Source organism: Glycine max, chromosome 16 (assembly GCF_000004515.6).
Source record: "Glycine max cultivar Williams 82 chromosome 16, Glycine_max_v4.0, whole genome shotgun sequence".
In the NCBI taxonomy this organism is placed as follows: domain Eukaryota; kingdom Viridiplantae; phylum Streptophyta; class Magnoliopsida; order Fabales; family Fabaceae; genus Glycine; species Glycine max.
In genome coordinates, this window is record NC_038252.2 from 7585372 (window position 1) to 7598169 (window position 12798).

General features: G+C 33.1%; 2 protein-coding genes and 1 long non-coding RNA gene across 3 annotated transcripts; 2 read left to right on the forward strand and 1 right to left on the reverse strand.

Moving 5' to 3' along the window:
- The first annotated feature begins 706 nt into the window (after positions 1 to 706).
- Positions 707 to 5760, forward strand: LOC100776802 (pectin acetylesterase 8). Its single transcript, XM_003547683.5, has 13 exons — positions 707 to 1169; positions 1936 to 2089; positions 2197 to 2279; positions 2668 to 2794; positions 3075 to 3154; positions 3277 to 3363; positions 3446 to 3570; positions 3664 to 3724; positions 3817 to 3870; positions 3957 to 4034; positions 4632 to 4737; positions 5033 to 5178; positions 5567 to 5760. Exons 2-13 carry the CDS (start codon positions 1969 to 1971, stop codon positions 5693 to 5695), a joined length of 1197 nt encoding a protein of 398 aa, XP_003547731.1. The 5' UTR covers positions 707 to 1169; positions 1936 to 1968; the 3' UTR covers positions 5696 to 5760.
- Positions 4784 to 6820, reverse strand: LOC102669344 (uncharacterized). Its single transcript, XR_418734.3, has 2 exons — positions 6579 to 6820; positions 4784 to 5117 (listed from the first exon to the last, which is right to left on the reverse strand). It is a non-coding gene; the product is annotated as an uncharacterized lncRNA (long non-coding RNA).
- A 552-nt stretch (positions 6821 to 7372) lies between these two features.
- LOC100812272 (E3 ubiquitin-protein ligase MBR1) lies at positions 7373 to 12798 on the forward strand. The gene is made up of 6 exons (XM_003548539.5): positions 7373 to 7981; positions 8874 to 9920; positions 10189 to 10383; positions 10475 to 10626; positions 11694 to 11804; positions 12470 to 12798. The coding sequence occupies exons 1-6, from the start codon at positions 7820 to 7822 to the stop codon at positions 12537 to 12539; spliced, it is 1737 nt and encodes a 578-aa protein (XP_003548587.1). The 5' UTR covers positions 7373 to 7819; the 3' UTR covers positions 12540 to 12798.

The window sequence follows — 12798 nt, forward strand, 5'->3', positions numbered from 1 at the left end:
CATTAATTTCCAAGTTAGTGGAAGTTCTTATTTGCATTTATTTTTGGAAATTAATTTTTATCAATATGATTAATTGTGATTTCCACTATTTATAGTTAAATGGATTGGTTTGTTTTCTAAATTCCAAAACATGTAATTTACACCAACACCCTTAACTTTCAAGTTTGTGAGTATATCTCTTATGCTACATGCAAAATGGTTATTGACAAGGAGCACGACTAACATCACAGTCCTGACCTACCTAATAATAATTGGCTTAAATGTCAAAACACCTGATTTACAACCCACGGTTAACTTTCAAGTGAGTGAGTATATCTCTTACGCGAAAGATTTCATTTGATTAATTTCCAAGTTAGTGGAAGATCTGAATTGCATTAATGATTTCAATTATTTTTATATTGATTTTTAACGATTTGACTAATTTTCAAGTTAGTGGAAGATCTAATTTTTATTAATGATTTGCACTTATTTTTGGATATTATTTTTAACATTTGATTAATTTCAAGTTAGTTGGAGATCTTATTTGCATTAATGATTTACACTTATTTTTGGAAATTGATTTTTAACGATTTGAGTAATTGTGATTTCCACTATTATGGTTAAATTGACTAGTTTTTTTTTTTTTTTTTAAATTTCCACACAACTATTAACTTTCGAGATAGTAAGTATATCCCTTAGGCGGAAGATTTGATTCGCATTAATGATTTGCACTTATTTTTGAAAATTGATTTTTCATGATTTGATTAATTTTTGGAAGATTTGATTTGGACTTATTTTTAATGATTCTTATCATCGAAAATAGTGACCGTGAATATACACAAGCTATTATTTTCTTGCTAACTTGATATAATCTCCTACCGCATGTGTCAGCTAGTGTTGGTAAAAAAAGTATTGATAATGTTTCTCAGTGCTTTTCCACGAGAGTCACAAATAACATACGTACAATGCTCAGAAAACGAAAATCCTAGAGTAAACTCTCACTTCAAACATTCTTATCCAATTTTCCACTCAAATTCCCAAAGAGTTTGTTTCCCAATTTTTCCTTAATCATTGTCTATCTCAGCAAGTCACTAAATCTGTGTCCCCGTGGCATGCATTTTATAAGCCACCACCCTCAACTCAGTTTCACTCACATTTTAATTCAAACCACACCACTCCTTCCTTTCCAGGTCCTCCAAGTGACCTTCTTCATTCTCTCCATATGCTTTTTCCTTGTTTTCATTTTTTCTCTTTTGATCATTTCTTGTTGTGGGGTTGGAAGAAGGAGGCTATGCTTTTATTTTTATTTTAGGCTGTAGAATACATAAAAAAATGTTATTGAATATAGCTCTATAGTAAACTGCATTTTGTTAATAGAGGCAGTGTTCAAATGGGAGGCAGTGTTCGAATGGGACCGATGTTTTGTGATGTTGTTCATATTTTTATCTTAATTTGTATCTACCAATAAGGCCATTGGGGTGCCTCATTTAACTTACATTAATATTAGAAGTTTCATTTTCTGGGCTAGTTTATCGAATTGGCTTAACTTTCTAGCACTAATTAAACCGATAAAACTTAAAAGGGTTCAGAATTCTATCATTGTGGAATGGTTTGAAATATTTCATCTACCTTCTTCAACAATAAAACAAATCTTTTTTTTTTTAATTATCGCTTTACCTTTCTTGTTCATAATTTTCATTCTATGATCTCTGTCTCCTCTCTCTTTCTCTCCCTTTTTTGGGTATATTTTGTCTTTTTTGTTTCTGCACAACTGTCAATAAAGTTTTGAAACGGATATTCGTTCCTCTCTATTAAAGGTTCTCCTCAATAGTTAATGAAGCTCTGGTTTTTCTTTTTGGCCAGCCAAAATAATTTGGTTCTATGTGAATTAGTTACATATCATATTGATTTTTATTTTTTATAAGGAATCCTGTGTACCTTGTTTTCTATGCACAGGTTTATCATTTGCTTTTGGTTGGATTTTGCTGAATGGAAAGTGCAAGAATCAGCCAATGGTTAAATCTTCTAGTTTGTGTACTGCTATTACTTAAGGCAGAAGGATCTTCAGTTCCATTGACTTTGGTCGAGAATGCCGAATCAAAAGGAGCTGGTGAGAAATTTTTGTTGTGATATTATGGAACTTTAATTCTCCATTGTTTCTATTTTTAGTAATATTTATATAATATATGATAAATTGAAGCTTAACGTGTCATGCAGTATGTTTGGATGGAAGTCCACCAGCTTACCACTTTGATAAGGGATTTGGAGAAGGGATTGACAACTGGATTGTTCACATTGAGGTTTGTTCCTTTCAGCAAAGTGGCACCGATAATACATCTTTTTAATACGTTTTGTTATGAGCACAATATGGCTATAACAATGCGTTAGCTACGAATACTCTCTCTATTATTGGTTAAAATTTATTGAAAATTACAAATCTTGGTGGATCTAATTTTCTATTTAATGAATCGCTCTCATGATTTAGAGGTAAAATTTATCAAAATTTGTGATTTCTAATAAATTTCAGTCAATAGTAGGGAGAGTATTAGTAAGAGTGATACTAGGCTTCCTTATTCATCTCTTGAGCAATTCTTAAATGTCAAATTTGTCAATTGCTTTTTATTTGTTTTGACAAACCATGGAAAGTTCTCTTTTCTTGGTGACGATCTTCTCTATAATTTAATTTAGGGAGGAGGATGGTGCAACAATGTCGAGAGTTGCCTTGAACGTAAGAACACTAGATTAGGTTCATCTAAGCAAATGAAGGATATTTACTTTTCGGCAATTTTAAGCAATGAGCAACAGTTTAATCCAGGTAATTTCCACTAGTCAATATGATTGGGTGAGTGGGAATCTGTTATATTGGGGGGTGTTTTCTGTCAGAGGCATGGAAGATTTGGAATGATATTTGGAGTCTAGAGGATATTCTCTACTTGCGGGAGTACTTACTCTCATTTCTATTTGTCTTTTATGTTATTTCTTTCTGTGGCAGCATCATTCTGATACCAAACGTATCACAATGTGTATTATGTCTATTTATGAGTTGTGAACTCAATTGTTTTGCCCAGCTTTCTAACGAAATTTATAAATTTCAGATTTCTACAATTGGAATAGAGTCAAGGTTAGGTACTGTGATGGTTCATCGTTTACTGGTGATGTGGAAGAAGTTGATCCAGTAAGTTTTGCAGAATTCAAAGGAATTTTAAATTAAGTTCCGAGGAAAATATTAAGTGTAGGTAAATTTTATTTTTCCAATTGTCTTTCTGATGAGATTTGTATATGTGATGTATAAATCAGACAACCAATTTGCACTTCAGAGGAGCAAGGATTTTTTCAGCTGTAATGGAAGAATTACTAGCAAAAGGAATGAAGAACGTTAAAAATGTATTAGACATTGATGATTTGGCACTTTTTTTCTTCCTCGTGAATGGTTTTTTCTTTCGCTAACTGAAACTTGTACCTGCAGGCTATTCTCTCTGGCTGTTCAGCGGGAGGATTGACTACTATATTACACTGTGATAGCTTTAAAGCTTTGTTGCCTTCTGGAGCTAATGTGAAATGTGTTCCAGATGCTGGTTATTTTGTCAATGTGTATGCTCCTCTAATTTGTTTTCACTTAACTTTTTTTTTATTTCTTATAGTTCCTTAGACCATTGAAGGATTTAATTTGTTATTGTACAATAGAGAGGATATTTCAGGAGCACATTCCATTCAAGAGTTCTACAGTGAAGTTGTTTCAATACATGTACTACTTGCATGTCTTTTCTCTTTTGATTATTTTCTAATGGTCAAAACTTTCATTAAATAGAGACTGATTTTTTTAAAAAACTATTTTAGGGTTCAGCAAAGAATTTACCCACATCTTGCACTTCAAAACTCAACCCAGCACTGGTAAGTTTCAAGATTGTCACTTGTAATTTTTACTTTTATCTTTGCAACTTCTTTGGTGTTACTGATGCTTCTGAATTGTTGTGTAGTGCTTCTTTCCACAATATGTGGCATCACATATCAGTACTCCAATCTTCGTTGTTAATTCAGCCTATGACAGGTGGCAGGTTAGATTATTTTGTTGCTAAAGAAGTTTCAGTTTGTTTCCAGAGAATCAGAGTGGTGTTCCTTTAGAATGTATAGGCCATACAAGAAACTTATCACGCCATGTTCATATTTTTTCATTAATTGGTGGATATATAACAAGATGGTAAAGTAATGATCATAGTAGGCAATTCTGGTCCATTTTCTGGGAGTTAGCTTTTCACATATTTCATATATCGACCATAGTTATGAACCCAGAATTCTAAGTCCAAAATTTTGTAGTTGCTTAATTAACTAATGGATGAAATCCGTTCAAGCAAAATCAATTGGTATAAAAACTATATATGCGAAGGTATGGGGGAGGTTCATTGTACATAACCTTACCCATGCATGCATATGCAGCAAGGCTGCTTCCGGATTCGAAAGAAGTATATGATAAGAAATTGAGCCAAATTTACTCTACATAATTTATTCATCTTAGTATTTCCTGATTTCACTATGAATGTTTTGTTTTCAAAAGAGAACTCTGAAATATACCTGAATAAAGCGTAGTCATATTTGCCAACTTAAAATAAGCTTAGTAAAGTCTTTTTTTCTGATCTCAAGATATTTTGATTCAGATTCGAAACATCTTTATACCTGGCTCCGCTGATCCCAGTAATAGTTGGCATAGCTGCAAGATTAATATAAGCAACTGCTCAACTGATCAACTAAGTAAAATTCAAGGTGAACACTTTCTGATCTTAATAGCTTGTGTATGATCGAATTTTGCTAAACATAAAAGAATTTCATTGTGCTTCTAATCAATCCTAGAAAACAGTCTAAACATTTTACTGCCTTAGTCACCACTTGATGTATGTATTTGTTCACAAACCTTAAATTTAAAACACTGGCATGAGAGAAAATATAACATGCAAAAGGGTCATCCATTTGAGTAAGAGCTTCTAGTAGAGCTCAAAACAACAATATTTTTCACCACTTCTATGCCGTTGGAGTGAAAATATAGCTTTGTGATTTTCAGGCTTCAAGAGTGAATTCGAAAGGGCATTGAGTGAGGTAGGAGATTCTCCATCTAAAGGAATGTTTATTGACTCTTGCTATGCCCACTGCCAAACAGAATTACAGGAGACATGGTTAAAGAGTGACTCTCCACAGCTCGCCAATACAGTAAGATAATGCATTATTTTCTCCCTTTTCCAGAATATAAGCATATAAGCATTTTTATGTGGTTTTGTTTTGGGAAAAAAATGTCTTTTTGGTCCTTGTACTTTCCATCAAACTTGGTTATACTTTATATACTTTGAAAGTAATGAAATCAATCCTCCAAGTAAAATATGTTATTTTGGTTTCGTCCCTCGCCACTAACTTTGTTGATGACAAAATCACATATTTTCAAAAGCTAGAAGACCAATTTCATCTATTTAAAAGTATAAGAACTAGAACAGATATTGACTGAAAGTAGAAAGACCAAAAACAAAATTTTTCCTTCTTTTTTTATTATTACTTCCTTTTGTATCCAGTTGAAAAGCTAACTTGTATGCATTACATTCTGTAGACTATTGCCAAGGCAGTGGGAGACTGGTTTTATGGTCGAAGCTCTTTCCACCATGTAGATTGTAATTTTCCTTGCAACCCTACTTGCCACAATCGTGTTTTTAATCTAAAAGATCACCCCGGAATATAAATTTGTTTGATCAACTATATAAATCATTCTTATAAACTACACTGATCAGGTAATTGGTTATGGTATGAGAAAATAAGGTTTATAAGTAACACTGAGCTTGTGTGCTGTGAGCCCTTAATCAATGCTGTAATTGTATTCATAGTAAAATGATATATTATGCGGTGCTTTTACTAATGGATTGTTTTACTTTACCGGTGTTAAAACAAACTAATTTAAAAATTAAAACTGTTTAGCCAAAGTACATTAAACCCACATTTATATTTACGCAAAAAAACAAAGAAACATCTACAAACAACCAAGAGCCTTTTTATCCCAACTGCCCCTTTTAACATCATTAACAACAACCAGCTTCAAAAATGTTGAAATAGACGCTCAAACTACATGTAAGAATCAACAAATATGTGGGTTGAACCAAATCTGCATTATTTAAATTAACCTTCCAAGACAAAAAAAAAAAAAAGACTCCACAAATTTATTATTTTTTATATGAAAAATGAAAACTACATTTAAAAAAAATGTTTAATTAGTGATTTGTTAGTATAGTTTCTACCTTTTAATCAGTGCAAGTGAATTTTTACTTCTTATAATTTAATTTATATTTTAATTTATTTTGTAATTCCTAAAACTAATATTTTTAGTCATTAAAATATAAATTATATAAAATAAAAAATCTCTTTTAAAATTATAGAGACTAAAAAATAATGAAATAGGAACTAAATGAATAATTTAACTAAAAAAACTGACGATCAAACCCTACTTCACACTCCACGGACGATCAAACCCTACTTCACACTCCAAGGAAGGGCAATGGTGTGTTCGGTGACAAAAGATATCGAAAAAGGTCGAACCGTGAAAAAAAAAAAAGGCAGTAGAAGAAACTCACCTTAACGCGTCCGGAATGGTGCAAACAAAGTGAAAATCGAAGTGGTGTCAAGTGGAAATTGGGATCTAAGAACCTCTAATCCCACGAAGACCCACAAGTCAGCAGAACATGAGGATAAGTAACATAGGCACCGTGAAATGAAGGGAATAAAAGCTTGCAAAAGGGATCCATTTTTAGAAGAAAGGGAATATTAAATTCCAATTTTCCATGTTCCATTTCAAAATATTATTATTTTATACATTCCTTCCGATTCTCTCTCAAAATATTATTAATATCTAAATTATTATGATGAAATTATATTTTTTATGAGAATATGAAGATATTATATCATATAAATACAAAATTCAATTATAAAATTTAAAACTGTTAACCTCATGCAATGCATGGGACCAAATTTAATATGTATAATATAAGAAAATATATTATAAAAGTGTAAAATAATTTATATAATTATTTAATTATAATTTATTATATATGATAAATTTATTAATTTTTATAATAATTATTTTTAAAGGTCTGATTTATGATGTGAGTGTTTTACGTGGATGGACATTAAACTTATAATATTTTTCTTTATGTTGATTATTTTTCCACACCAACCTTCCGATCCAATAACATCATTCATAAAGACACTTGACTTTAAGTTTGGAACCCATGGACAATTGTTTGGTCCCATAATGGACCTTGACTTAAAGACCAAACATTGTTGGGAGTTCTAGATTTCTAGGCCTTGGGCCACTTGACCCATCACAAATTTAATTTCATGCAATTACGAAGACACCCTGCATTCTGCAACGATCAGCAGCAAGCAAAGCAATGGCGTTGGTACGTCCAAAATTAATTTGAATCCCAAAATCGTGGCAGAGAGAGAGAGAAAAAAAACTGTCTTCTCACCGTTTAATAAGTAACACACTTTCTTACAAATAAAGGCTCATCCTCTCTCTCTCTCTCTCTCTTCTCTTCCCTCTGCAGCAAACAAGTGAGTTGCTTTGTCTCATTCACTCAGCTACTTCTTCTCCATATCTCCACCTAAAAATGCAACCTCTACCCCTTCTTTTTTGTTGCGCCCTTTTTTCTCTTCAATCATATACACAGTATCAGGTGCCGATGCAAGTGTAGTTTTGCTTCGGTGTAGATCTGACCCATGTGGGGATACCAGGAAAAGAAAGGATTTTGATTTCTGGGTTTTGTTTTTTGGTGCATTGGGTCATTGGAAAAGTGGAGAGATTGTTGTTGGTGTCATGGGTTCCAATGGTAGCAAAGCCACTTCTTCGTATTTAAGTAGTTCTTCATCGTCTTCTTCGGGGAGTTTAAGGAAGGGTCGATCTAAGGGCCTTAAAGTTTTTCAATCTTGTTGTCTTGGAACAACTTCTGGTTCTCACGACAGTGATAATGAAGACCAGGTAACTTACCATTGTCTTTTGTTAGCTTTTGCATTGTTACTGTATTTTTTTTTCCTTCCATGTTTTTATTTCTTTTCGTTTTTTGCTTGTGTATCGTCCTCTTTTACCTGCTTTAAGCTCCTAACTGATATGCTTGAGGCTATTTGGATATTTGGATTGTGAAATGAAGGTTGCTAGTTGCTACTCATACAGCCAAGGATTCAGACGTTACTTGCTTTCTGGTTCTGTTCAATTTTAGATGAATTAGATTGAGAAGAATCGTTGTTTCGAATCTTTCATGCATTTTATCTGTTTGTTTTTCTTTAGTTAAGTATGCAAGACATTTTTTCTATGCATGGGGTGGTGGTGTAGTATTGTTGATTTTTACTTTGTTAAATTATTAGTGCTGTTTATGTTGTTGTTATTTGATGTAAGATGTTTCGCCTATGCATGGAGTGGTGGTATACTGGTTTTGACTTTATATTGTTAAATTATTAGTGCTGTTAATGTTGTTGTCAATGGAGTGGTGGTATACTAGTATTCTGAAGTTATTCAATTACCGCTTTGTGTCTATAACTTAATAATAAATTTTTTGCGTGGGGATTCCTTTTTACCCATTAAGAAATAAGTGAAAAGGTATTAGGTAAACTTGTTCCCCTGGAGGATCGCATCTAGTCTGCAAATAAATTGCAAGAGTTATATTTCTTGATTTTTGTGAAGGATGAGACAAGTCCTGTCATCTTATGGAATTGACACTTGTCTAGGAAGTAATAATCGAAATGATTTTACTTTTTCTTTCAATTTTCTTTTCAAATATTGTTTCTGGTTGTATCGATAACAATTTTGGTTGATTTAGTCACAGTTTTTTGGAGCTAATTAACTGCCTAACTAGAATTTGTTACTCTTGTTGTAGGTTTGTGATCAGAATAAAGTAAATGGAAGTGATGCTACATATGCTGATGGCAATGGCACAGACTCGGATGAGGTGAAAGCGGAGTCATTTAGAAAGGTTAAACCTGGGGCAATGACTTGTATGCCTTCTAACATAGGCCTTGATGGATGGGGAGAAACAAGCATCCCCAACACTTCATCCAGAACTGGAAGCAGCTCTATCCATACTTCTTCAACTCATTCCTTGAACCCTACAAGTCATTGCCTTTCTCGGTTTAGTCTCATTCCTGGTAATGTAAGCTTCAGACTTAGCAGAACCACTAGTTTGGGGTCATCAAGTCCTCGTCCTGTTTCTTCTGCCAATCTCTCAATATTTGACAATGAAGATGAGCATAATCTCCATCCTGGATCTCCTGGATGTTTGATTAACAGAAGTGTAACACAACAACGTAGTAATTTGCTTCCTGCATCTTTTTTCAATCAAATACATGCACAATGTCATGAAGATGCTTCTAATAATTCAAGGTCAAATGTCCCGACATCAGGCATACTTGGAAACTTGCAGAGCAATTCCACAGATGGAGTATGTACAAGAGAAGGGCCAGATGTGAACTTACTTTCTCCAAGAAGTCAGACCGCGACAGAAAATGTTGACAATGACACTACACATATTGATCAACGAAATGGTGCTCGAGAACCAGTTGAACGGAATTTTCATTTTAGCCGAACTTTAAGTGTCGGAAGGCTTCGTGACAGAGTTCTCCGTCGATCAACATTATCTGACCTCACCTTTTTCCCTTTGCAACAAGAGACAGAGCTGAGAGATGCTAGCCTGCCTAGCCAGGATATGGACAGGCAAGCAGTGGAGGGAAATTCAAGAGTGTCACCATCTGATCATAGTACCATTAATTCTTCAACAAATAGATATCCTCCATCTAGTATGTCTAACTCCATGTTTAGCATCCAAGATTATGAGGGTGAGACTTCAGGATTGAGAGAAGGTAGGTATCAGGATCTACTGGAGCATAGGTCCAATTTCCTTGAACGGAGAAGAAGAATACGGTCCCAGGTTTGTGGATTTTGAACTTTGAGTAACTACTGGTTATTTGATAATATAGTAATATACTAACAAGCAATATTCATAGCCTTTAAAAAAAAAGGCATAATCCAAATGTGGCAAAGTAATGACTAATGAGGTTGATTATTTTTGTTGCCATAAATAAATCATGATTATTTTTATAAACAATAAAATGAAAGACTAAGACTTAAGGTTACTTATTTAAAAATGTCCTCACTTGAAATTTTTCCTTTACTTATTTACATGTAAAATTATTTAGGTTCGTGCTCTTCAGCGATTGGGCAGCCGGTTTGAAAATCTTTCTGGACATGATAGATCGTGCATCTTGTCTGGTCAACATAGAAATGGTCATTGTACATGCCGAATCAATAATCGTAACACTAATTCAAATGATGACACTGGTGCTAGAGCTAGCATATCAAGAATTGTTATGCTTGCTGAAGCCCTATTTGAGGTAATTTTAAAGTGCTGTTTAGTTACTCTGGTTTCTGATGATCACTAACTATATTTTTACTGTTTGAATCTTTTGTACATATTTTAATTAGGTTCTAGATGAAATTCACCACCAATCTGTTGTTTTATCTTCCCGCCCATCTGTATCTTCTATTGGATCTGTTCCTGCACCTAATGATGTTGTCGATTCCTTGCCTGTCAAGTTATATGAGAAGTTGCATAAGCATCAAGAGGATGCTGCGCAGTAAGTCTTTTCTATATTTTTATCCGTATGAATTGAACATAGTACCAGGAAGTTTACAACACTCATACACTCTGTTCAACCAATTGAGCTAGACACTACTCAGTGTTCAGTTAATCAAATGCCTTTAATGGATTTTCCATTTTTTTCTGCTTTTATTTCCCTTTATTTATTGTTAATTTTGTTTTTTTACATCTCTATTTAGTAACTTGTCAGATAAAATTTACACAATAGGAAACTTGTTGATGATCAATTCTTCCAAAAGCTTTAGATATTAGGTGAAAGGCTTATGGATGACTTCATCTCTAAAATGCACTCTCATGGAAGAGCTGGCACTTGAAGTGTGGAATTGTACCTTGTGTTGAAAATTGACTTTTTATATAGAAGAAAAGAGTGACAAGGTCCAACTTTTGACCACTTGGCCATTGAAGCTTTGATACCATAATTAAGGAAAGTGATTGAGAGAAATTGTTTGTTAGGCTTCATAAATGATTAAAGAAAGTATTTATAGTACCTATTTACAAAATCCAAGAGTACTTCTAACTTAACAAAAAAACAATAACTTGTATAATAATCAGTAGGCTAATTATACTTTTGGTTCCTCTATGATAGTCAATGTGTGATTAATATTATGAATTGGTTTGGTCATAACAGAGGGACCAAAAGCTAAAGGGTAATTAAGTCTCATTACTAACCAATTATTCTAATCTAATCAATGTAAATAGCATTGAATATATAATAAATGGCAATATTCTATAAATGTTAAATATTATGAATTTTTTTCCCAAAATAAAAAAGAAGGAAAATGCAAAATAAAATAAATGAAAATATTCTATAAATGTTAATATTACGAAGGCCCACTGGTTTTGATCACAATATGCCTTTTTTGCATGTTAAAAGTTTTACATGACAAGAAGAAAACACTAACTGGTATTATGAAATGGTAGCTGGCATTTCTTTTCATGCCTAGTTTGTGTTACTTGTTATCACTTTTACAGTTTTTGCGAGTGTATTTCATAGTATAGAGGTATTTTACTTCTTTTAATGTTGCTAATCCCTTATTTTCACAGATGTTATATATGCCTTGTTGAGTATGAGGATGGAGACAACATGCGAGTACTACCGTGCCATCATGAATTTCATAGAACATGTATAGACAAGTGGCTGAAGGAGATTCACAGGTATGACACAAAATAAGCATTTGAGTTTTCTTCTTGTTAACTATATTGGTAAATTAAAACTTCTATCGTTCCTTGACGGGACAGAAGGTTTTATGAAATAGAGAAATGAGCTTTGCATTTTTTATGCAAGCACTGATAATGAAATGTAATGTTGGCAGAAATTAGATTTCTGCAAAATTATGAGCTAGTTAAGATTGTACATTGGTAAAATATGATGAATGTTGTACCATCTTTTTGGTCGTGCCTGGTGCCTTAGTTTATGGCAATTATCAATGTGGTAAGATCTTAGTGTCACTGGAATGACTATCTAATTGTCAATTACCATTGACCTGAAGATTTCATCTACTTCTGTATTTTCTATTGACACTTCTACCTGTGCTATTCTTTCCAAAACATAAGATATTTGGTGATGGATATAACGTATATATTTAAAGATTCAAGAGGGATCATAAAATTAAATGATAAACTGAATTTCTTGTCATTGAAGAGCCACTAATGGTCCATATGATTCTTGTCTTTAATTTGTGCTATTTATATATCCCTAATGTACCTTATTTTTTTGTGAATAAAAAAAAAAGTCTTTGAATGATTTCACGTTATTTACTTAACATGTTACTCTGGAGGCTTTGAATGTTTCTAACTTTTTTTTTTAATATTTTGCACAGGGTATGCCCACTTTGTCGAAGGGACATATGCATATCCGACTCAACACCAACAGAGAACTCGAGTTGCTAGTTGTTGATGAATATCCCTTTGAAACGTCCTCTGTCACTTGCCTTTTCTGCTGTGAATATTAGAACTTCACTCCTTTTATGCTGAAACTACCATTGTTGTCAATGATTATTTACTGTTATCGCTGAATAAACATCAAATCCATGGTAGAGATAAAAATGACCTGCTTAAGGGAGAGGACAAAAGGTAAAAGAAGGTTCTTAAAGGGTCCTTGTGTTGTATCCTAAAATTTTTTATTTATTTCTTGGCCCTTGTGTTTCAA